Raw genomic sequence first — 27,695 nt, forward strand, 5'->3', positions numbered from 1 at the left:
AACTAATTTGTGTTGCAGCTAGCCTACGGTTTGTAAGAACTGTAGGTGACATTTACAAAGCTTGTAATCACAGACATCTCAAATTCATCCCATAAATACTCATATACAACTCCAACTTTGTAATCAGGATGATTTAATAATACAGTTTAGGTTCACTACATACAGTTCCTCACATAAAAAATTGTTTAATATAAAATTATAATTGTCACTGAAAACTCCATTCTGACTAAGTTAACAGAAAAGAGAAAGCTTGGTGAATGTCTGATGATTTGTTTATTACAGTACAAATGGTTTTTATTAATAAAACAGCAATTTGTAAATTACAATTTGGATTACACAGTATTTCTGGCATACAGTTGAAACTCGTGACATTGCTTTCACTTTCACATGGAACTCAGCAAAAAGTGCACTCAAAAATATCAAAAGACATGTCTTTAGATGATAATTTTATATTTTGCTGCTAATTCCACGAGAACCACTCAAATGACACACAGATTGATCACAAATATGGTGTTTTGAACCTGAGTGAAAATCATAGTTTATTTGTTAGCTTTTGGAAGCTCGTATGAGCAATGGCACCTCGGTTTCAAACAACTTTGTTTTGAGATATTACATCTGCAAAATGAGTTATTTGCATATATTTCCCGGTTTACCAACGGAAGAAGGAACATGTGCCTTTATAATTTTGTGAAAATAATACACAACTTGATCAGTATAAGGATGTATAATAAATGATCTGTAGTTCACAGGTTATTTTGACAAACACCTCCAGTGACTATTTCTTAAGATTGTATAAAGGTTGTATTCATTGGCCACTTACAATACAATACACAAAATATATTTACTTGAGCCACTACAGCACTCATGATATACTAACAATTTTCAGTTGTGCGTAGAGTGAAACAGCAACTAAAATAACAGTTAAAAGCAATACTGTCAACTAATTATAGTTATATTCAAGAATAGTATACAGCTCCAATGTAGTGCTTATTTCAGTAATACAAAAACAGACAGCAAAATGATAGTAATGTAATTGTAAAATGAAAGTCCTATCTGGCATTCAAACTCCAAGTTAGCAATTTTGAGCAAAATGAGGCAATGGCAAATATTTCCCGCAGATGTTGCACTGAAACTATCATAATAATATTATGTCTAAACAAACACAAAATACTGAGAAGTTAACAGTTTGGGATAAGTTATCAGAACATGAAATATTTATTTCTCATTGACACAATCTAGGATAGCTTCAAATTAAAACACACCTGAAAATCTGACAAATACTAACTAGTATACTTTTCTACTGCTTTATTGGCAACCCTACCAGGAACAAATACATGCAATAGTCAATCTGCAGACATATCATCATAATAACAGTTGGTCTTTAAATGAACTTTTCATAGACATAACACAAATACATACACCTGTGGCAATACTGATTGTTAATATCATTCTCAAATAAATAATAACAACATGTTGTTAACTTGTGATACATTTGATTTACCAGAGAAATGTAACTGTATGGACAGCATGCATGAAAGTAGCTAAGAAGCTTTGGGTAAAGCAACATAATTGTTTCTGACAGTAACAAATAACCACAGTCATGACGATTCTGTGAATCAAAATCAGTTATTCCATATGACTCTTCTACATATTTAACTTTGGAATACAACCATGCCCAATTCCAAAAGTGTACAGTTTGAAACTTACTTAGATTATGTTTTTTAGCATTAAAGGAAAACATTTTGATTATGACACATGTAAGAAATGTCTATGAAATGTAAAAATGAATAATTATGTCTGAGGGAAGAGTGAGTACACAAGGTATATAAGTTTTTAAATTAATAAACTCAAAGACAATGTGAATGGCATGCTGTTGATTACATTTTACCCCCTCAAAAATTATTGCTACTCAATCAAAACTGTACTAATCAATGTCAGAAAGACCTCTGAACATTCATATATAGCTGCCCATCTCTTTTAAGGACAAAATTACATTAATATGAAACAATGATTGTCAGAATCTATTGGTCAGCACACATAGCAAGCCTTTCATCTGGTTCAACAGATGCATCTCAACAAGTTAACATTACTTAGCTATATCATTAGTACACTCTCCTTAAAGTACTTCAGAATTCACTAAAAGAAATTTAACAAAGGCAGAATAAAATAACTTTTTATAGGTCCTTCATAAAAATTAAAATGATAGAATACTAAAAAAATACAAAAGATTCAAAACATATGCAATTTAAAGCCAAGTATTTCCTTAGCTGCATAGTAGCTTATAATTTGCAGGACATAGTCATGTACAAAAGAATTTATGGTTACAGAATATTCAATTAGTAATTTCAAGATATAAAAATATGAAATGCTAATCCATTTAAACTGCTTATATTCATCAAAATACATTGGAGTTCTGGAATCTGATTTGTCATTCTCACATTTATATGAAAACAATAGTTTTAAGTTATGTAACAATAAATTATATCAGTTACAAATAAAAGTAAAAGCCGGAAATGCTGTAACTGTGTTAGTACAATGGAGGAAACTGTTCAGTGAAAATTACAAAAACATTAATGCTGAGATTGTGACCCACTTAATATTAGAATCACAGATGTGCCACCACCAAAATAAACTAAAAATTTCACAGAGAGAGTACATCATCTTCTGCTCTGAGAAATATGAGACATGGAAATAAACCTTATTTTCTGGAAAAGATTACACAGCCTCACACATTATTCACACAAATATAAAAATTTAGATTTTATACAATTTCAGAGAGTGAATATATATCATAATCTTTAAGCAAATGAATGAGTATTTTTCGCATAATAATATTACTGAACAATATTTTATGAACGAATTTACATGTGATACCTGTCACAATGGTGTACTATATCTGGTAAGGATGACTTTATGACTTATCTGGATTCTTTCAGATACTATCACTAACCTTAAAATGACAATATTTCTTCAACTTTGCAACATTAACAGTGAAGACTCTATATGATGTAATAAAGGTAATTGTGTTAAAAAAAGATGAAATAATTAACTAAACATTTCAACATACAAAAATTTATTTATGTTACAGTAAGTTACATGTTGGTAAAAATTTTTCACCATTACTGCAGCAGGCTTTCACTTGTATTGTATCCTATCCTGGATATGTTGTGGTCATATTTCGTATTTCTTTAACACTTACAATCCAATATTTTCTACAGAAATGACTGATAATGTTATCTGCATATTACTGAATGGTCACAAAAAATTAAATAAGTTAACAAATAAAGGTAACAACACCACAACCCATAAGTCAATACACTTTGTAAACATCCTGTAGAACACAATGAAGGTATCAATCTGAATGAACTTCTGCAGGTCAATTTGCTTATAGCAATAGTGACACTTAAAAATTAATTTTTACTGAGCTACACTATATATTCTCAATGACACAATAATTTGGAAACAAACTGAATGTAAATACTATAGCATGATCAATGTTATGCCCAGTCAATGGAAACAGTTTTAATGCCTAATTATTTTTACTTCTCTGGAGACCAAACAGAAAATCAATGCAACATTCCTAGTTATAACGTTGCAGCCACTGTGTAGCCCATTTTATCCTGAAACAGGATTACGAAACATAGAAAATCAAAACGATTTTTGAATTTTCGTGGGTTAAGATATTTATGCAGAAATATATTGAATTTGTAAAAAAAGTTTCCCTAAAAAAACCTTTTTAAAAAGTTTGCACTGCAACAGAAGCAAATGGATAAAAATGTTCCAGCATAGTAATCCAAGATGCACTGTTCAATCACTATACAAGTTTAATATTTCACATACCATGTGATGAAAAATTACATTGGCAAAGAGTTTTTTCTTCCCTGCAGGTATTATAGTAAATGCAATAGCACATTTTGTAAACAGATAGCATAATATATTCTTTGCATATGGAATAGCACTTTGCAGTTAACAGAAAATACTGTTTCACAGCAATAGAACTCAGTTAATATTACTATTCCAAGTTTATATCCAATTGTTCCAGAAAATATTATTTATATTCCACACTGTTTGGATATATGAAGTTTGACACATCACTTTATAAATCAGCAACAGCACTACAATATCATTTTATTACAATTGCATCATCACTGTAGAATGTTGAATTAGTATTGTTAATCTTGCAAATATTATTTTGTCCATGCATTAGCAGTCCATAAACTCAATAGTTGAGTTTGTTGTCAACAGTTTTTTGTACGGGCCCCACACTGAGAAGAAAGATGGGAAGGATGTCCAACAGCAGTTTAAAGCTGCACTGGTTTATGCATCCTTCTTACACCTTGCTTCAAAAATGTTTGTCGCTAGACAGCAGTGGGGGCCCGAAACTGTCAATGCCATTTTGCTTTCTGTGCAAATATGTCAGCCCTGAGGTTCTGGGCGAAACAGATCCCCAGTATCTGTAACAAAAATGATCAATTTGTCAAACTATAGATATATTCGTATATAAGAATATATAATGTAAGGCCTATTCAAAACTTAAGTACTGTACTTTAAATGAAAATAATTTAGATGTACTGCTCATCCAATGAAACTTAGCGACTTAGTTCATGCACTGAATAATGTTTATCTTTCCTTATCTTTGATACATGGTCTGATTTCTGAGTCTTGCATCACTTTCATAAGCATAAATATACTGGTACATAATGATACATATTTTTTCTTTTTTATTCATAAATATGAGCAAATGTGTTTATTCAAATAGTATAGAATTTTTAGAAAAATATTATTTACATTATTAGGTTATTACACTAACTTCAAACACTATTTGTAGTATGTGACTGAAAAAGTACAAAGAAATATATACAACATGAACATAAAAATCAACTCATCACAGTTTATCTTTGATTGTCTTGCCTGTACAGACAACTTGACAAACACCTGTTCCCTAATAAATAGTTCAACAAATATCAGAATGTGAGGAGTAATAATGTATTGGCTGATTTTTTAAATAGTGTGTGTCTTTTGTGACTGCTTTTAAACCATCCTACATACACAAGCAAAAAAGATGGACTTTAAAAAGCAGTGTAGAAAACAATGTTAAAACTACTGTTACAGAAGAAATGGCTGAATAAAAAAGTAGCAATGAGTTGTGTACAACAAAAAATAAAAATCTGCCCATAACCACTTTCGTATGTCGTCTAAAATCTACAATTTACATCTATTTCTTCTGAATTTACCAAGTAATGCATTTTCGAACAAAACTACAACTACTTCCACTAATACTACAATAGAACACTATATTAACAGGAGCGATAATACACTTTAACATCATACAGACATACACACTCTAAAACTCAGAACCAATGGGATTCGTTTAAGTATTACAATTCTGATCAGAAGGTTTCTGTTTTTCAGTTTCTAGCTTGGTAAAAACACAATTGCTTTTCAATTACTTCATAACAAACAACCTACATCATTCACAAAAGATGTATATTCAAGGAAATGACAGAGGTACTGGTTCATTTTAATTCTCTATCATTCTCTTCATTCGTTCTATTGACAAATATTACGATCTTGTATTTCAAACCACTGTAGTCTTCGTCTGTACAAAAAGCTTCTGATATGGCCTCACTCCAGTAATGAATAATTCAACGAATGTCAAAACATATCTCAGTTTCCTTCATTTTTTGATGTTTTAGTCTCCATCTTGAGCTCTCCTTTTTACATACATGCAGATGAGTAACAAAAATCAGTGCGTGCAAGTCAGTGTATTGCAAAAGTTGCCAAGAACTGATGTGTGAAGGTCAAACTGCTCACACCCTGCACGTATATGATCTATACTGTCTATGTGGTAAAGTGTACGTTGCACCAGTGACTGCTGTCCTCTATTCAGTAAGTCAAAAACAATTTACAATCACTATAATCATTATGCAATACTTATATTGTTGTGGCAACTCTGGCAGACACAGTTTTATCTCATATTTCATTCGATTTCTCCTACATATTTCAAACTGTGTAACTATAATATTTTATTTTCTAACAAGTAGATGATAATTTTTAATTTTCTGCTCAAGATGTTACATAAGACTACAATAATAGACAGGAACAAGGTGTTCTTGAAGTTTTCTGCATATGGTAATAAGTCATGGCCAAACAGGTGATGCTGCTTATGTCAGAGAGGGAATAGTAGTGGACCATGGACAATCTCTCTTAGAGAGACTGCCCAATGGGTAATACCCTGGGCTCATATTCAGGAGGAGAGGGTTGGGGGGGGGGGGGGGCAGAAGGTGTGAATACCCTTCCTGGCAAGTAGATGAAGATTTTCCGTGGCTTTGCTGCATCAAGTAAGACAAATGCCATCATGGATTGAAAGGATGCAGGTGATATCTTTTCTTGTTCTTGTGCCAACAACAGAACTTCTACTTTGGCTCCACTGATCACATTGCTCATAGGACGTTAAGACAATACCCTTGGTGAAATATAGATGTTTCCAGCTACCATTTTCTTTTGAAGTCACTCCTCCTTTGCATCAACTTCAAGGTCAATGAATACATAGGAAGTGAACAGTGTTCTACGTAGATATGGTGTTGGCCTCTTCCACTGCAATATCTGTCTGCTTCTTTCCTAAGTTTCAAATGACCTGTTACTCAGTGGAATATCACCTTCTTCGCAAAAAAGCGTACATCAAGGAGAATGTCGTGAACGGACTGCATTCATTTCTGGTAAGCTCATAGAGTTAAAGCTTTGGTAAGTGGCTCTTCACAATATGACTGGAGCAAACCATTCAGAGGCTGAGGTTATCCTCTTGTTAGAACCGTCAGTGCAAATTGACAAATAATTACAGAGCTATCACAATGCGCTAAGAAATGTTATTTTTCAATGAAATCCATTGTAGACTCCCTCTTGTACTTCTCTAAATCGAAAATAATTGTGTGCCTTTTCATTAAGGTTAAACAGCTGACTTCACCTCCGGGAGAGAACTGAAATCTGATGACCACCAAGCTTCAGCACAAATTCCAAGTGGCTCTATCTCTCAAAGGTTATTTGAAAATATTATTTCCGTAAGTGGGCATTCAATCAAATGGAATATCAACTACTGTAGATCAGAAGACTGTAGAAAAGAAGTCAATAGACCGACTCACCATGAGGATTGTCACTGTATGACTAATAGCAGCTCTTCTCCAGACTCCATACGGATGACAGTTACTGTGGTTGTTCTGCATGTACCAGTGCCAAAACCTCTATAAATCGTAGTGGATAGCATTTATCATACTCATATGAGAAGGTCTCACTGGTCAGTATAACTGGACTGTTCATTATCAAAACAGATGGACTCACAAAGAAGGACCACTCCACTTAATCTTTTTTTAACGTGGATCTTACATTATAGTTGGCAATGACAAAGATGGTAACCAAAGTCTCCTTGTAAAATATCATTCTCACGCTCTGACTGGAATGACAGTAACTTAAGCCACACTGGTGTAGCTATCAGAACATATTATGCCCAAAGTGGTATCAAAAAGTAAAGTAACACAAGATGTTGTTTGTCTGAGAATGCTTCCTTAAGGTTATCAATGATGGAATGATATCTTCTAAACCCACAAAGTAAATGACTGAGGAGCAGTCCTGATTCAATGGCCCACACAAATTGTGGTTCATCATCCTAACCAAGTAATTTTTATCGCAAATGACAGCATGTCGCGTCCTCCTTAAAAAGGCAAATTAAGATCGTCTTCCTCTCTGAATTGTTATAGTTTCCTGTTTTTTTGTTTAACAAGGTGTAGAGGAGCCTTTGGGTCCTGTTTCGTGGATGATACAACCGCTTATTGTGACAGGACCCATGTCATGAGCTGCAGACAGTGTTGAAATGAGCTCTTTCTTTATTGTAGAATCCATAGGCCCAACTGTATATCTCACCGACATACCTGTGATGACAGAAGAGTGGATTCTGGTTGATGGTCACAGTCTGTGTTGTGAACTGTTCTTCCACTGCCTGGGCTGTGTATCTTGACCACTCAGCATTACATCAGCAACTAAACACAGTCCCTCTCCCACGCAAGCTCCTGCTGGAGATCTCCCCTTCTACTGTGGACTTCGTGAAACGATTCAGGGTTTTCAGAATCATGTCATGACCGTACTCTTTTTTATAAATGCCAGTATTTGGCCATCGGTAGAAGCAACCTGACAGGTATTCTGCAGATGGTCAGCACGTGAGAGCCAGAGCCATATGTCTGCCCAGCACTGCAGAATGGCAATACTCCACAGGGTTTTGTGGTCTTCTTAGGTGGCCTTTGACATATGTCACTAACAACAAAGGGGATAATATGATTGTCTGTTTCTGAACGTTACCACAATGATCAAACACAAACAGTTGTACATATTGCATCCAGATAGCTCCTCTCTGCATTCATTTTGATTACTTCATGTAATACATGGTCACATTAATGTGACCACTTCCTACATTCGATGTCAACATGCAGTAATCACGCAGGCGGCAGATGGCAGCACTAGCACTGAAAGTTATATAAAGCATGTTGGGGGATGTGGAAGTCGTCGTAGTGCACAAGCAGAGTGATATATCTAACGTCCACATGAGCATTATCACTGCCTTTTGGGCCAAGGGTGGAAGCATTTCCGAAGCAGCTAAGTTTGTAAATGAATGTGTGTGTGTGTGTGTGTGTGTGTGTGTGTGTGTGTGTGTGTGTGTGTGCCGCCATGGTTAAACTATACAGTGCCTGGCAAAACGGCGCTATTCAAAACAGGCGCCGAATCAAATGTAGTGCACCACAGCCATAGATGACAGGGGTGAATGACAACTGTGGAGATGTATACATACCACAGTCGTGGAGTCGACATGGCTCCGCGTCCCTTTCAGTAGCTTCCAGAACCACAATGGCTCTCCTCCTGCATATCTTGCTGTGGTCTGCAGTGCCAAAGGATCTGACAGTTGGTCTTATTAATGCAACTGGACAGAGTATATACAGAGCAGGAAAATGCTAAACCTGTTGAAAGAGTTTGTGAGAATTGGAGGGCACATCACTGTCCCACAGGAGTGGAGAAGAGTGATTTTAGCATTAAGAATACATACACTGATCAGCCTTAACATTATGAGTACCAACCTACTATCGATATAAAGCTATCCAGGCGATGGCAGCATTACCTGGCGAGCAATCTTAGTCAGACACATGCACAGTGCATGTAGTATCAGTGACCATGATGTCCATGTGTAGAATGAGGAAGGTGCACAATCTCTCTGAATAGGACTGAGGGCAGATAATAATGGGCTGGAGCCTCAGCACAAGCCTTTCAAAAACGGTAAGACTTGTCGGGTGTTCAAGAAGTGCTGTGGTGTCTTCAACACATGGCAAAGCCAAGGTGAAACTAGGTCGAAGACGTCATAGGGTTGTTATCTCTCATTAAAATGGTCAGACGTTGCAGGCTGGGCAGACTGGTAAAACATGACAGGCGGCGAACAGTGGCGGAACTAACATCAAACTTCACTGCTGTGTCTGAACACATAGTGCACCTAACACTCCCAACAATGGTCCTCTGCAGCCGACGACCTACATCTGCGCCAATATTAACACCACAATATCGGCAACTATGACTGAAATGGACATATGACCATCGGCACTGGACATTGGGGCAGTGGAAGAGCATTTCATGATCTCATGCATCCCTATACTTTCTTCATGCCGATGTGAGGGCGCCAATCCGTCGTTTTCCATGGGAACAGCTCCCTGACGCCTGTACTGCAGGACGGAGACAAGCTGGCAGTGGCTTAATTATGCTCTGGGGAACACTCACGTGGACATCCTCGGGTCCAGTGCAGCTCGTGCAAGGCACCATGACAGTCAAGCTGTATCGTACACTGGTTGCAGACCACGTACATCCCTTCATGACGGTCATTTTATCCAATCAAGATAATGCGCCATGTCACAAGGCAAGAGTATGCTGGACTTGTTCCAGGAATACAGTGGAGAGTTCCAATTGATGTGCTGGCCTTTCAACTCGCCAAATCTGAACCTGATCGAACACATCTGAGATGTGATTGAACGTGGCATCAGAGCTCGTCGCCCCCATCCCAGTATTTACAGGAATTAGATTCAAATGGTTCAAATGGCTCTGAGCACTATGGGAATTAACATCTGAGGTCATCAGTCTCCCAGAACTTCGAACTACTTAAATCTAACTAACCTTAGAACATCACACACCCATGCCCGAGGCAGGATTCGATCCTGCGACCGTAGCGGTCATGCGGTTCCAGACTGAAGCGCCTAGAACCACTCGGCCACAACAGCCGGCAGGAATTAGGTGACTTGTACGTGCAGATGAGTCACTAACGTCACCCAATGACCTGCCAAGGCGTGATTGCTTCCATGTCATGCTGCATTGCTGCTGTTATCCGTGCTAAAGGCGGACATACCGGCTATTAAGTAGGTGGTCACAATGTTCTGGCTGATCTGTGTAACTCATCTGTGGAGAGGTCAGAATGTCATAAATTCCTGAGCAGCAGAAGCCTCATCATTAGTTGCTCTGTTCATGTAACATCATCTCTTGCTATGTTAATTCTGTGAATGGCTGAAACCAGGAGAAACTGCAGCTGTTAAATTTTCTTAGACATACAACACTACTGCATGGTTTACCATGTATGCAACCTCTTGACTAACAAATGTTAGAGAAAAAATTTCTGATCTGGAATTACTCACAATGATATTTTCGCCAGGTAACAGTTTAAAGAACTTAGATAGAGAAAGGGATCGACTGAAGTTAGATGTAATGGGAATTAGTGAAGTGCAGCAGCAGAAAGACTAGGACTTTTGTTCACGTGTTCAGAATCATATACGGATAATGCATTAGTTAGTGTAATATTTAATAAGAAAATAGGAATGATGCTGAGCCATTAAGAGCAGCATCGTGAACGCATTATTGTATACAAGACAGAAACAAAACCATTACCGATCACGGCAGCACAAATCTATACGCCTGATACCTCAGCAGATGATGAAGAGATTGAAAAAATGTACGATGAGGCAAAAGAAAATATTGAAGTAGTTAAGAAAGACGAAAATTTAATTATGACGGACTAGAAGAAACTGAAATAAGTAGGATTACATACACTGTAGCAAAGTAATGAAAGGGAAATCTGCCCCGTGGAAGTTTGTACAGAGCGCAATATAATCGTTGCTAACACAATTCAAGAACCATGAAAGATGGCCGCGTACGTAGGAGAAACTGGAGAGATACAGAGATTACATAGTAGTAAGAGACCCCGAAACAGATTTTAAACTGCAAACCATTTCCAGAAGCAGACGTTGACTCTTATCATAATGTATTGGATATTAACTGTAAAACTGAAAAATGCAGGAAGCTAGGAAATTAAGGAGATGGGAACCAGATAAGCTGAAATAATCATAGGTTATTGAGAAGTTCAAACTCAGAAGTAGACAGCAACAGAATGGAAGAGAGAACACTCACAAAGCAGATGGCGAATGGATAGGTTTGAGAGTTGATATAATCAAGACAGCAAAGGTACAAGTAGGAAAACAGACAAGGCCCAGTAGAAATCGATGGATAATGCACAAGATACTGAATTTAACTGACAGAAAGGGAAAACATAAAAATGCGGCAAGTGAAACAGGCAAGAGGTAAGAGATACGTCTAAAATGTGACAGAGAGAAAGAACAAACTGGCAAAGCAGGAACGGCTAGCGGATAAATGCAAAACTGTGGAAGCATGTAAGTATTCGTAGTAAACGAAGACGCAGACTACAGGAAAGTTAATGAGACGTTTGGAGAAGAGAGAAGCACTTGTGTGAATTTTAGGAGCGTAGATGGGAAGCCACTACTAAGTAAAGGAAGGTAGCTTGAGATGTGAAATGTTTATACAGAAATGCTATACAAATGAAAAAGCTCTATGACGGTATTCTGGCAAGGGAAGAGATGTAGATGAGATGGGAGATATGGCAGTTCGAGAAGAATCTGACAGAGTACTGCAAGGCCTAAGTGGAAACAAAACAGCGGAATAGACATTCCTTCAGAATTGTTGTGATCCTTACGAGAACATACCATCACAGAACAATTCCACCTCTTAAGAAAAATATGTATGACAGCTAAAATACCTTCAGACTTCGATAAGAATGCAATAATTTCAGTTTCAAAGGAGGCAGGCGCTGGCAGGTATCACGATGTGTTTAATAAGTCATGGTTGCTAAATACTGACAAGAATTATTCACAGAAGAATGGAAAAAACTGATGGAAGCCGATCTAGGGGAAGATCAGTTTGGTTTCCATAGAAATGTAGGAACACACAAGGCAATATTGAATCTGCAACATTATCTTGGAAAACAGAGTGGAGGCAGATAAACCTTCGTTTAAACCATTTGTAGCTTGAAATAAAGCCTGTTGACAATGTTGACTGGGACACAGTCTTCGATATTCTGAAGGTAATGGAGATATTACACAGGAAGTGAAATATATCTACAACTTGAACAGGAACCACACTGTGTTTACAATAGTCAAATTGCATAAAAGCAAGGGCATAGTTGAGACAGTTGCAGCCTATCCCCAGTGTTGTTAAGTTTGTACATGGAGCAAGCAGTAAAGGAAAGTATGGTGAAATTTGGAGAGTTGATTAAAGTTCAGAAGAAAAAACAGCTTTGTGATCTGCAAATCACATTGCAATGATGTCAGAGACTGCAAAGGACTTGGAAGACCAGTTGAATGGAACGGGCATTGTCTTGACAAGACACAAAGAACATATTGAGGTAATTAGATTATGAAATAAGACACTACAAGCGATTGATGAATTTTGCTATTAGGATAAAAAAATACACTTACTATGACCGAATTGGAGAAGTTTCCAAATGGAGACTGATAATAACAAGAAAAGCTTTAATGGTAGTTTAAATGGGTAGGGCGGATAACTAATGACACTAATGAGGATGTACTGAATCAGAGTGAGAACAGAAGAAATGTATGGCAGAACTTGACTGAAAGGAGAGATCGCTTGGTAAGAGATGTCCTGCGTTATCAAGGATTCGTAAGTTTGGTAATGGAAGAAAGTGCGTGGGGAAATAACTGTAGAGGGAGACCAATGTTTGACTACCATAAGCACGTTCAAATGGATGTCGGTTGCTGAATTACGCAGAAGTGAAAAGGACTGCACAGGATAGAGTAGCATGGAGAGCTGCATCAAGCCGGTCTTCGGACTGAAGGCCACAAATGCAGAAGCAGTATGGCACTACTGGCTGGTTATCCCACGGGGTGGGTCAGGTGCCAGTCGGAAAGGGTGTTCTTTGTAGGCGCACGTTGACCCCTTTCATGTAGATAAGCGAGACACACTTTGTATATCTATTTGCAGAGTACAGGCGAATGAAGTGGATTCAAATATAGTGTAATGTTTTGCTCGTGTTGCATGATGATAATAATGAGAGAAGGAGAAGTTGAAATTCAGTACCGTCACTCGAATAGCACCATGGGGGCCGCCAAACTTGACACCCCCATCCGACAGACGGATCATCATCAACGGTGTCGTCACATAACCTCACCCCATGAGACAGTGCGTCATCATCATCAGTTTTCTGCTATTTTAGCAGGTCCTTTGCTTCTCCATTTTCTGCGGTCCATTGCTTCCTTCTTAAGGCTGCTGTATATTGTACCATCCATCACGTCATCCAGTATCTGAAATCTCTTCCTTCCTCGCTTCCTTTTCTCTTCTACATAACACTCTAAAACTGTTTTTATCAATCCGTCAATCTTTCTTAATATATGCCCAATCCAATTTCTTTTTCTTGTTTTTTCATTACTTCTATTAATCTCCCACTCTTCTCAGTACCTCTTCATTTTTTACTCTGTCCATCCAACTTATTCTTTCCATCCTCCGCCATGTCCACATCTCAAAAGCGTCCAGCCTTTCTCTGTCTTCCTTTCTCAAAGTCCATGTTTCATCGCCATACAGTAGAATACTCCATACAAGACATTTCATGAGTCTCTTCCTTAGTTCTCTGTCCAGACCACTGCAGAACATTCTCCTTTTCTTATAAAATGCCTCTTTTGCCATTGCTATCTTCGTTTTAATTTCTGCGGTGCGCTTCCAGTCAGTGTCTATCCTGCTTCCAAGAAACTTAAAATTTTGCACTTGTTCTAGTATTTCTCCATTCACCATAATTTTTATTTCTTTATTTCCTCCTAGTGCCAATACTTTTGTTTTCTTTGTGTTAATTTTTATTCCACAATTTTTTTCCGTTAGCTTCAATGGTGTCCACCAAATCCTGTAATTCTTTTACCCCTGCAGCTCGAAGGACCATGTCATCAGCAAATCTCAAACACCCTACTCTCCTTCCTCCAATTTATACTCCTTTGTCATCTAATGAGCATTGGTCAATCATATTTTCCAAGTAGAGGTTGAAAAGAGTAGGTGATAGACAGCATCCTTGTCTTACTCCTTTTCCTAGTCCGATCCAGTTTGTACTTTCTCCTCTCACTTTAACTGAAGCTTTTTGATTAAGATATAATGAGTTTACAAGTCATCTGATTTTCCAGTCCACTATCTTTTTCCCTCATTATAGTCGACAGCTAGTCCCAAACCACACTGTCAAATGCCTTTTCTAGATCGATGAGGCACATATATCTCTTACTTTTTCAGTAACCCTTTCTCCCAATATTCGTAGGAGCCCTATTGCATCTCTGATGCCCGTATTCCGTCTAAAGCCAAACTGCTCCTAGCCAAGATTCTCCTCCATTACTTTTTCAAGTCTTTTATTAATTATTCTTAACATCGCTTAGGCTGCATGTGAAATGAGGCTGATTGTCCTGTGCTCACTGCATTTCTTGGTTCCTTGTTTTTTCGGTAATGGAATCATTACTGTTATCTGAAATTCCTCAGGCCGTTCACTACTGTCACAAACTTTACTACATAACCTCAATATTTCTCTTATTCCATCTGGGTTCAAGCATTTTAATATTTCTCACGGTATCGTATCTGTACCAAGCGCTCTGCCATTTTTCATTGCAGCTAAGGCAGACTTTACTTCTTCCATTATAATGATTGGTCCTTTCTCGTCATCACTTACACTGTTGTGTGATTCAAGTTCCAGAGTTTCTGGTTTGGGATTTGTGTCATATAGCTCTTTTAGATATTCTTCCCATCTCTGGAGGACATCATCACGATCTTTGTAAACTACCTCTTCGTCTTTACTCAAAATTTCCATAGTAGCACTTCCTGCTCTGTTTTGTTCCCATTTCATAGTCTTTACTCTGTTGTATAGTAAGCCGTATCTTCCCTTCCTGTCCAGTTCTTCAACTGCATCACATTCCTGTTTCAGTAATTTTCTCCTAGCCTGCTCTGTTTCTCTTCGCAGTTCATTATTTAACTTTCGGTATATCTTTCTTGCATCTTCAGTGTTCTTGTTTTTAAATTTTTTTCTCTCCTTCATCTTGGAAATCGTTTCTTGTGTGTCCCAAGGTTTTTTTTTTTTTTTTTACCTTTTCCCTTTTACATATCCTATATTTTGCAGTTCTGCTTTAATGATTCCTTCTTTCAGCATATTCCAGTACTCGTTGACATTATCAGGTGGTTCTTTGTCTCGTAATGTCTTTGTAAACTCACGTGACAGCATTTCTGTAATTTATTATTTGTTGGATCTTATCTTATCTAGATCCCACTTCTTCAACATGGTCACCTTCTTCAGTTTTTTCATTCTTATTTCTATTTCTGCCATAAGTAAGTTGTGGTCGCTATTAATATCTGCACCTGGTAATGTGTGCACCCTCTTGATTCAATTCCTGTATCTTTCTTCTACCAGTATAGAATCGATTTGGTTTCTGTATTTATCCCCTGGTGATTTCCAAGTGCAGAGCCCCCTCTAGTGGTTCTTGAACCATATGTTTACCGCTATCAGCTGCCTTTCTCTGCAGAAGTCAATTATCCATTCACCTCTATCATTTCTCTTTCCAAGACCATGGCTGCCTACTATGTTTCCCTCTCTCCCTTTTCTTACAATGGCATTCCAGTCTTCCATTACTATTTTGCACCATTTTTTATTTTCGTCCATTATTCTCTCTATTACACTGTATGTTTCGTCTAAAATTTGGTCAGCATGGTCTGAAGTTGATACACCTGGACATTCAGTAAATCTTTTTGTGCTCCTTTCAGCCTTAGACCAATAACTCGGACATTTGCACAGTCCACGTATTCCACACATTTAGCCAATTCTTTTGTCATAATCATTCCTACTCCATTCATTCCTTTTATTTCTCCTCCTGAGTAGCACAATACATATTCATCTTACTGTAATTCTCAACGTCCATTCCATCTTACCTCAGCAACTCCTACGAGGTCCATGTGATTCTTTTCCATCTCTCTTTTAAGTTTTTCTAGTTTTCCTGCTTGTAGCAGAGTTCTATCATTCCAGGTCCCCCCTCCCCCCCCCCCCCCCCCACGGAGATCCGAATGGGGGACTATTTTACCTCCAGGCAATGATTTAACATGAGAGGAAGCCATTTTTGCGTATAAAATGGAGACTGCATTATGCACGGAAGATAATCTGCAGTGGTATTCCGTTGCCTTCCGCAGTTCTGGAGGCCGCCCCTAACACGGGATGCAGACGCCTTTCGCAGTCGCCCGCTCCGGGTCAGACGCTGCATGAAAAGTATAGGTTGGAGAATGAAAGACCCCTAGCCCTCGAAACCTAATAGCCTCAGGGTCGGAAAAGAAGAAGAGCTGGCCGAGGATGGCCAGACAGGAAAGATAAAAGTGAGGAGCCTGGCATAAGTAAGTGGAAGCAATGCCAGGACTCAGCTCAGGGCCCCGTTGTCGCCAGCCACGTACTCACTAGGTGAGAGTCCCTGAGGGACAGTGTGTAGAATTCTGTAATTTAATCCAGGACATTGTAGCAGATATAAGTGAGCAGAAACTTTACGTCTGCACCTCTCCTCCCCTTACCAGGCAAATACTGGCAATGAAAATTTCATCCACCACCATGGTTCGAATTGAGTCACCTCCAAGTCCAGCGCCACCACATTGACGTACATTAATGACCTTGATTAACAAGGCAATTTGAAGATCACAACAAGAGCGACAAAAATTCATCTGTCTTTAGGAAGTTCCTGAGCATCTTACCCATTAGAATACCGAAACATTATTAGGAATAAGTAGTGCTGTGTGTGATGTTGTTACTAGCCTCGTTCTCCAGGGAAGGTATGGGCAACATTTGGTGACCTGCAGACCTGATTTACACACTTACTTAACCTCGTGGGCCACCTAATCATGTGAAGCGACAGCTGAACTCCAAGCGCATAAAGTCAAAACTATAGCGTCTTTGACATCACAGATTATGGTGTTATGAATGGCACCCCTTTCCCAACACGCCAAGCCAACAAATTATGCCTCAAAACAGGTGTTTTAAGAGTATATTCATTTTATGTTCATCCCGAAAGTAATGCAATTAATACTACGGAGAGAAAAGCGAAAAACTATGAAATACGACGACATCGCGTAAATGTACCATGGCAGACGCTGTGAACCTCCCAACTTGGTACCAATTACTGGGCTACGGTACAGATAAGGGGTACAGCAACCAATACTGGTTACCATTCCCTTTATCTTTAGAATACCCACTTAATCGATGCTATGTTGGGAGATTTTTTGGTTTTAAATGAATGTCATCAAACAGTGTATGATTTGCGACGCTTAAAAGTTGAAAACGCTTGAACTTAGGATATATCGGCCAAACTAGCAAAATTCGCCTTCACAGGCTCAATACGTGTCGGTAGTACTGGGAACACTTTGGTTGGTATCAACACTGTTCGTCAAAATTCCTAGTACTGACAACATAACAATACTACCCGTCAGACGGTCACTATATTGACGTATTGACAATATACCGCTGCAGATGATAGGCACAAATCGTATGTTGTAAGCACCGCACGAAATGGCAGGGTGAAGTACAATTCGAGCGTCTTGCTCTCGCCTAGGAATTTCTTCCGTGGGCTGGATTGCAGGGTGCCGGTTGCCCACAAGTGCTCAAGAACTTTATATGAGAGGCAGGCACAGGGAATACATCGTCTCCCTACAGCTCTGAGACTGCCCCCGAGCCGTGATTTGGTAGCTCAATTGGTAATGGACTGCGCTTGAAGGGCAGGGACGTAGGTAAGGAGCTAGACGGAAAGTTAGCAGGGGTTTACGTACAAAGTTTGAAATAGGTGCTTTACATGGTCAAATATGAAACTGTTACGCTGCGAAAGGCTACTTACAAAGTTACGATAAACAATGTAAAGATTCTTCATCTCCTACGTGTCACTTACCATAACATCACGAAGACTAGCAAATTCTGAGAGATCTGTGCAGACATTCTTCCCGCATTCCATACGCTACTGAAACGGGAAGAAACCATAGCCTGTGGTACCATTCTAAGTACCCTCTTCCATGCACATCACAGTCATTTGCAGGGTATATATGAGGATACAGATGTTATACCAGGCAGCGGAGAAAGAATCCATTAATACTCGTGCGACAACAGCAATATGGTACAAAAGATAAGATTTGTGGATGACACCGAAGTGATGCTGTCGCAAGATCACCTCCACGCTTACCTCTTTAGCAGCGTGGCGTGCTACGTAGAGAGAGCGCTAGCGAAAGGTAACAGACCTGCAGGAAGGCGGTGGCCACTGCGACTATGGCGACGACGAGCAGGTTGCGCTCGATCCACTCCTCGCCGGCCTGGATGCAGCCCTTCTCGTTGATGATCTTGGCCACGTCGTATTGCTGCAAAGTCACACACTCGTACACACTCTGCAGCCGCGGACAGCTTTACCTGAGTCAGTTAGTAGGCCGCCCCGCCGCCAGGACCTAACTCAACATGCAGTAAACATGCAGCATACCAACACTCGTGTGCAGCAGCAGGACACATACGCGTTACATGTGCGAGTCTAAGGCAACATGACGAGAACAGCTCTTTTTCTATTTCTGATAATCACTTAGAATTTTCTGCATAATGCTGAAATTTGGTGTATCTGCTATAAGAGAGTAACCATCGTCATATCAAGATTCTGGAAAAATATTTAAAAATTGGCCATACAAGTGGATGCTATACTATTCGAAACACGAATCTTAAACAGAAAACAACCTTAAGAAAAAAAATTGCACAGGTCCCAGTGCTTCGTTGCCTGGAGCTGCTGTGTACTATCAGAGGGTATCCATCACCAACTGCTGACTGATCAGCACGGGTAGCAATTATGAAAGCAACGTTTCATCCATCGTTCCCCAACGTATCATTATACAAGGCAATTAAAACCTTCAATTAGCATGTACAGTATACCAAAACATAATGCTGTACATACTATTTTTTAGGTTTTAATCGTTTCGTGTGCAGATCAGGAACAAAGAGACAAAACCAAGAATGAAAGACCAACAACGACGTGGTCGGATTAGATAGAGTATATGACAGGAATGAAGTCTTTCGCTGCAGCCCTACAAATCGAGGAAGCAAAGACGGAAATAAAAGGAAGATTCTGGAGTAGGATCAAAATTCAGGGTCAAAGGACTTCAGCCACAAGATTCGCTGATGTCATTGTTATCCTCGGTGAAAGAGAGGAATATGTTTGCTGGACTTGTTGAATGCAAAGAACAGTCACGTGAGCATACACTACGGACTGACAGAAAACCGAAGAAAGACGAAGATAATAAGGTGTACCTGAAACGAGATTAGCGACTGTATGGAATGCATGGACCCTTCTTTAGAGAGAACCATATTTGACTCGCATAGGTCGAGGACAGGCCAAGAATCGATGGTAAAGTGCCGAATATGCCCAGAGAGTGATACTAAGGTCAGATACATTTCAATCAGTGTGTAAGCGGTTGTTCTAATGGCGTTAAAAATTATACCGCATGGTGACAAAGAGTCTTTACCAAAAGTCGATTATATATACGGGTTGCCGGCCGGAGTGGCCGAGCGGTTCTAGGCGCTACAGTCTGGAACCGCGCGACCGCTACGGTCGCAGGTTCGAATCCTGCCTCGGGCACGGATGTGTGTGATGTCCTTAGGTTAGTTAGGTTTAAGTAGTTCTAAGTTCTAGGGGACTGATGACCTAACAGTTACGTCCCATAGTGCTCAGAGCCATTTGAACCATTTTGAACCAAATACGGAGTGCCGAAATTACGCGTCCGCGTCTACAGTGCCGTGCAATAGATTACCGTGAGGATAACGTGTGCAAATTATTATAACACCCTGTGACAATATTTCAATGTATCTGACCTGCTGTGTCGAGATTACACGTTAACAGATGTGTAAGACGATGGTGGTGATTCTTTTCAGTTATGTTAAACGAGAATATAGGAATTTCACTTGGTGAAAACTTTGACTACCTTGATTAATGCGTAACTTCTATTCTCAGAAATAGTATTACTGAGCAGTAACAACTCCCGTACCAGTTAAAACGGATCAGCGATTATACATTAGGTCACGACCATTGAAAATAAAGGTGAGACAGTTACATTATTCAACCGCAAACAATAGCCAATATGATCGCGAGTGTTTCACGATAAACGTAACATTAAAATTAAGGGCCACGATGTAAACGAAATGAAGGAATTCTGCTACCTTGGAAGCAGAATAACACATGATGGCAGAAGCAAGAACGACATCAAAAGCAGACTAGCCCTGGCAAAGATATCATTCAAGGTGAAAATATGTTTACTACTATCAAAAAAATGGGTCTGAGCACTATGGGACTTAACATCTATGGTCATCAGTCCCCTAGAACTTAGAACTACTTAAACCTAACTAACCTAAGGACAGCACACAACACCCAGCCATCAAGAGGCAGAGAAAATCCCTGACCCCGCCGGGAATCGAACCCGGGATCCCGGGCGTGGGAAGCGAGAACGCTACCGCACGACCACGAGATACGGGCTACTACTATCAACCATTCACCTTAATTTGAGGAAGAAATTTCCGAGAACGTTTGTTTGGAGAACAGCATTGTATAGAAGTGAATCGTGGACTGTGGAAAAATCGACAGAGAAGAGAATCGAAGTTTGAGGTGCGGTGCTGTAGAAGAATGTTGAAAATTAGGTGGACCAACAACATAAGGAATCAGGGGGTTCTCTACAGAATCGGCGTGGACAGATCCTATGAAGAGATTGACATGAATAACAGATAGGATGATATGACGTTTATTGAGGCTTCACGGAGTAATTTCCATGGTACTTGAGGAATCTACAGAGGATAGAAACTTAGGAGGACGACAAAGATAGTCATATATCGAACAAGTAATTTAGAACATTGTGTGCAAGTGTTACATTAAAATGAAGAGGTTGATGCAGGAAATGAATTCGTGGCGTGCCACATTAAACCAGAGAGATGATTGATAAAGAAAAAAATGGGTGGAGCCACGTTTTTATAACTTAAATTCCTCGCTATCTAGTCTGCAGCTGGTGGCGGACACTTTATGGTGTTCACAGCATCTCCGTGCACTAGCGTGGTCTGGATTGAGTTTATTTTATTTATATGTATGTTACCAACGACGACAAATGTTTAAGATTCTTTGTTGCTTACAATGTCATTCGGTCTTATAAGCCATTTTTGTATTATGTTTTCCAGAAACTTGGTCTGATAATGGTTATTATAACCGAAGCCGTTTACCTCCAGTAAATAAATTGTGATTTGTAGTGTTGTTTTATATTTTTGCACATATATGAGCGCATTTGCAGATCGTTTCGGCAAGGCCCAATGTCGTAAGAAATACTACTTGATTCGAAGAAACATGCTTGTGTTTCATGCAATGTCAAAGACTGGCCGCATAGTGAGCCTAAGGGGGCAGCAGAGGAAACGTGTGCCACCGTTGCTCAACCAACGGGTCTCCAGTGAAATCCGTTCTCAAGAGTTCTGAGAAAACCAACACTTCCTTGTTGCGATGTTAAAATTTTCTTCCTGTGCGATAATACAGTGGAGTTTACAAAAAAAATCATCTCACTATGATTCAAATGCAGTTGAAATCGCGACAGAATCCTGAAACAGTGTATTATTAAACTAGCAACTGAGGCCAAGACAGGTCAATAGCTTGTGAAAAAGATCATACATGGTATAAAAATATATGGAATTTCTTCACTTATTTTGTTGCAATACCCACAGCTCGTTTCACCAGCCATCGACGGCCCTAAAAAAATTACATAATTTCACTAAAATATCGCTGGATGATTTTATATCGTAGTAAATAAGGAAGGCTCTCATATTAAACTTCTGGTAAAATAGTCTCCTCTTCGTATGCTACCATTAGCCAAAACTCCTATTAATATCTCAAAGTATTTATAAAATACGAGAGATGTTATGATCATTTTACTCTCGCCGTATCATTCGTGCCCATAAAAGTTTGTGCGCTCCATACAATACATTTTCTCAAGTTTTAACTAAACATGTAGATCTCCTCCCAAGTTTACAGGAAAACTCAGTGTATTAGCTACATCTCGTATACAGCACTGTATACTATAACATACACCAAATGTAAAGTCATAGAGACTCATATTTTTCATTGGAAAATACTCGAATTTTGTTCAATGAGTCACTTAATTTCGAAATGTCATCACCATTAATGAAACGACAGGCTGTTCATCACGAAGATGATGAATGAGGCTATGAGATGTATGAGACCTATTTTACCAAATGGTTTCCTTAAATCTGCAGATCAGCCAGCACGTATGTTCTCATTAACACAGTCTAGTGAGTCTGCTAGCTGTCACACCGAATTGTACAATAATTGTACAATAATTTTCTTTGTATGCGTACAGTGACTCCTTGCAAAAATCGTATTTTTTGTACTATCTAACACCGTCCGGTGATGGAGACATAGCGATCTGTAAAGTTTATTGTAAAATTTAATTGTGTTGCTTGCAATATAATGTAATAACTAGATGATAACTGGTTTCGGTTGACTAGCAAACACAGTCAGGTCTTTCTTACACTATAATTGGTTCAAATGGTACAAATGGCTCTAAGCACTATGGGACTTAACATCTGAGGTCATCAGTCCCCTAGACTTAGAACTAACCTAAGGACATCATACACATCCATGCCCTAGGCGGGATTCGAACCTGCGACCGTAGCAGCAGAGCGGTTCTGGATTGAGGCGCCTATAACCGCTCGGCCACAGCGGCCGGCCTGTAATTGGTAACTAAGTACAATGCTAACCAACACATCGTTAACATGCGTTATTCTCAATATCCAAAGGCTGTTCAAAGCACGACTGTTAACGTACACATTCTCCTACTGATTTAATACGCTAACAGTCTTGCTTTGGCCAGCCTCTGGATACTAACAAGTTACGCTTAGTATTGATGTTGTGATTAGCGCTCTACTTAGTTACCTATTACAGAGCAAGAACGACCTGAGAATGGTTGCTGGTCAACCGAAACCACTTATCATCTAGCTTTTATTACAATACTGCAATCAAGACCATTAAAATTCATCACGAACTGTGTTTTTTACTCACCTTTGACATGCTACATTTGATAATGTTTTTGTGGCATACTTGAACGCTGCAGTATTACATTCGCGTACACTGCCGTTGGGTGAAGAACAAGAGATATTTGCAGCGACATACACGTGTCAGCCTTAGTCTCGCACAGGGAGCACGCGCAGTGTCCACGCCGTGAAACAAAGAAACATGCACGCAAGATGCAGGGTGCGGAACGTACAGTGGACATGCATGCAGTGCGGGAGGCGCCGGGACGCTGGTTATTGTTACCTGCAGCACCGCCACCCCTACGGCCGCGCCCGCCACGGGCACCAGGTTAGCCTCCACCCACTCCTCCCCCGCGCGCAAGCACCCTCTGTCATAGATGTTGCGCTCGCCAGACTGGACACACGAGCACCGGCAAGGTTAAGGCAGCCAAGCGCACAAGCACACGGACACAGGACACGACACGGATAAACACGCACGCATGCACACGCACGTACATACACGCGCGCCCACACACACACACACACACACACACACACACACACACACACACAGGGAAGATAAGCTCGGCGGAGAAAATATTTCTCATCTTCGTAAACGGTCGCTTTGTAGGCAGCCATGAGACCCTCCATCGCTATGTCAAGTCCTTGGGGTGATGTATGTGTACTAGTCGTTCGTATCGAATCAGCACACAGAGATGGGTCGACGCGTTATGTAACACACAATAGCAAAGAAGGAGTTGTTATGTTTTCACGTGCGTATGACTACACTCTGGAAGCATTTGCATGGCTTTTTGATGCAGCAACCCGGTCTGTCCAACGTGTCTACAAGAAACTGCGTAAGACGGTGAAAGAGTAGTGGTTGTAGAACGATCCTAGCAGACACTGACTGGAGACGAGATTCACGCCTTGTAAATGAAAATCAGTTTTAAAACCGACAGCAGTTGCTGATGTCGGTAAATGCCGGTCCATCTCAGTCAGATTCCGAGCAAATAGTAAGAATGGAAATGCATGCCATGGACATTCAGAGTCTGTTAACTCGCAAAGACCGTTGCTCACAGCAGGGGCTTATGTAGGCGCCATTTAGTTCATGTTCGGTTCTTGAGAAAACTGAGAAGCATGATTTTTGGGTACCAAAACCGAGCAGCCGATACCAAGACTGATATGCACAGCAAATTGCTGAAATTTTTGCGATATATTTCTAAGATCCCGATCTCGAACAACTTCGAAGATTTTTTTGATATTTTTATGTTTCCGAGATAAAGCGATTCAAAGTTACCCTACTTGTACACGTAAAGTACGGTCTGAGGCGGAAACGTAGTTTACAAAGTGGCGAGGCTCGGATAAATATGTTGTACAGTGTCCCAGTTAGCATCAGAAAGGTTCTGGGAACCCTATGCTGTTATTGCTCTGAAGCACACGCAAAATTTTTGTGCACTTACAGTCCGGTCTGCGGAGAAAAATTAGTTTGGCGTTATTTCAAATTCACTAAAATTTTACTGACTCGTACAGTTCTTTTCATATGAGAGACACTGCCTTCTGTAGTACGGAAAAGAAGCAAACCAGCTGAAAATGCTCCTATCCCAGCATAAAGAGTAGAATACGCTCCCGTTTAAAAATCTGACCCAAAAGTGGGGTACCAGCTGTTTCATTCTACCTTCCTCAGTACGTTTAAAAATTTTCCCAAATATTTTGGCATGCGTACATATACGCGGTTTTTTTTATTCTGAGAGAAAAGGATATGTGCAGAGGGAAAGAGACAGAACAATAACAAATACTGGAAGATAGTAGACAGTGATTGAGGTATTGAAAGAACGAAGGATACAATGGCTGTGTGAGAGAAAGAGAGGGACACGGTGGCAGTGGAACATATGTGAATGTCAGAGAACAGTCCTTGGCAAAGAGTGAAGAAACAGTGCCAGTGGGAGAGAAATAAAGATAAGTACGAGGGTGAGTCAAATGAAAACCTTAAATTTGTAATAACAAATCGAAATTTCGCGCCGTAATCCTGTAAGTTGGTAAGCGTGCTACAAACAGCGAGCGGAATGGCCTGTAGGTGGCAGCATAGTGCAGATGCACAATACCGTCGCAGTATCAGTATAAAGATGGCCGCCCCACTTGCGACTTGCACCAGGGAAGAACAGCGTTCTGTTATTCGGTTTTTGCGTAGTAAAGGTCAGAAACCTACTGAAATTCATCGATGAATGAAGGTTCACTACGGTGATGCATGTCTGTCACAGCAGCAAGTCTACGAATGGAGTAGGAAGTCAGTGAATGGTGTGAATTTAGTGGAAGATGCTCCTCGTCCAGGTCAGGCACAACGAGTTGTGACTCCACAGAACATTGCAGCAGTTGAAGCCATAGTGATGAAAAACCGCCGAGTGACACTGAATGACACTGCAACATCCGAGTGACACTGAATGACACTGCAACATGTTTACAGATTACTCATGGGTCAGCACACCACATTGTGCATGATGTGCTCCAGTTTCACAAAGTGTCTGCAAGACGGGTGCCACGACAGCTGACTTATGGAATGAGAGAACGACGCGTTGATGCTTGTGAAGAACTTCTTCGGCGCTTTGAACGAGAAGGTGATGGCTTCCTTGCAAGAATCGTTACTGGGGACGAAACCTGGGTTCACTTCCACCAACCGGAAACGAAGAGAGCCAGCAAGGAATGGCGCCATTCTTCATCACCAAAACCAAAGAAGTTTCGAACAGAACCATCAGCCGGGAAGGTTATGCTAACTCTCTCTTGGGACAAAAAAGGCGTCATTTTGGAGCATTACATGCCTAGAGGGACCACTGTCACCAGTGCATCATACACAGATCCCCTAAACAAATCATCTGCGGCCTGCAATCAAATCAAAGCGACGTGGATTCCTGTCAGCAGATGTCCTATTGCAACATGACAATGCAAGGCCCCACACTGCCCGTACAACAGTTGCAACAATCACAGACCTGCATTCTGAGTGTCTTCCTCATCCACCATACTCACCAGACCTTGCCCCAAGTGATTTCCATATACTTGGACCACTCAAAGACGCAATAGGAGGAAAGAAGTTCTGTTCTGATGAAGAGGACGCCAGGCAGTGCGTTAGTGGATTTTTTTACAAAGGAATTTATGCACTTTGTAAGGGCTGGAGGTCTTGCATTGAGCGTGGGGGAGATTAAGTTGAAAAGTGATACAGCTTTTTACCACTTCTGCACAATAAATAATATCTAAAAAAAATATTTAAGGTTTTCATTTGACTCACCCTCGTAAAACGCTGAAATAGATGAGTGCCATTGATAAATGAGGAACAGGGACATAATGACAATGAGAAGAGACAGGAGCAGTGGGACGGAATGAATGAGGTAATAGCTGTAAGAATAGCAAGTGGGAGGCAACGACAGCGATAGGAGACAGTGATAATAGGACAGAACAAAGGAGACCGTGGCTTTGAGGCAGAAGGCAGTGGCAATTAGCGAGACACAAAGAGAGAGTGATTGTGAATTTGACTGAATGGTTGAGCGGAAATGGGCAAGAGGGAGTGGCTGGACAAGAGTGACGTACGGGGATGCAATAGTGGATATGAGCGTCTTACAGTTGCGCGAGCTTGTGCGAGCGAGACGTGAGTTGCCCGTTAGATACAGCTGGAATGTGTTCGCATGCCAAAATTTTTGGGAGAATTTTTAGATTGTGCTACGAAAGGTTCAATGAGACAGCTGGTACCCTACTTTTCAGTCAGAGTCATTTACAGAGGAACATATTTTTTTTTTTTTGTGTTTCGAAACGAGCAATTTTCCGCTGTATTCTACATACATGGTGACCAATTGTTTTCCTTTCTTCAATATCTTCACGATGCCTATGCTGTGGGCACTCTTCCAAGATGAGAAGAGCCATGTTCACAGGACCGCCCTCCGATTGGCTCGCTAAATCGCCCGCTCTTACTCTCGTGAAAAATGTCTTGAACTATTTCGAACAGCGGGTAAAGCTTCCCCATAATTTCGTAGCTCTGTGAGATTTATTTTCCAATGAGTGGCTTTAGCTGCGTGTAGCACTCCCAGACATTACCTACAGGATCAAGATAGCGCGCCGGCCGCGGTGGTCTCGCGGTTCTAGGCGCGCAGTCCGGAACCGTGCGACTGCTACGGTCGCAGGTTCGAATCCTGCCTCGGGCATGGATGTGTGTGATGTCCTTAGGTTGGTTAGGTTTAAGTAGTTCTAAGTTCTAGGGGACTGATGACCACAGATGTTA

At 40.2% G+C, this 27,695-nt stretch overlaps 1 protein-coding gene across 1 annotated transcript in view; it reads right to left on the reverse strand.

Moving 5' to 3' along the window:
• Positions 1 to 254: 254 nt before the first annotated feature.
• The window catches only part of LOC124803345 (tetraspanin-5), a 310,102-nt gene continuing 282,661 nt past the window's right edge, over positions 255 to 27,695 (reverse strand). The window contains exons 9-10 of the mRNA XM_047264531.1: positions 18,646 to 18,762; positions 255 to 4,454 (exon numbers count right to left, since the gene is read on the reverse strand). Coding sequence (XP_047120487.1) covers positions 4,386 to 4,454; positions 18,646 to 18,762 — 186 coding nt within the window. The 3' untranslated portion in view covers positions 255 to 4,385. The remainder of the gene's footprint in view (positions 4,455 to 18,645; positions 18,763 to 27,695) is intronic.

Source organism: Schistocerca piceifrons, chromosome 6 (genome assembly GCF_021461385.2).
Source record: "Schistocerca piceifrons isolate TAMUIC-IGC-003096 chromosome 6, iqSchPice1.1, whole genome shotgun sequence".
Classification (NCBI taxonomy): Eukaryota; Metazoa; Arthropoda; class Insecta; order Orthoptera; family Acrididae; genus Schistocerca; species Schistocerca piceifrons.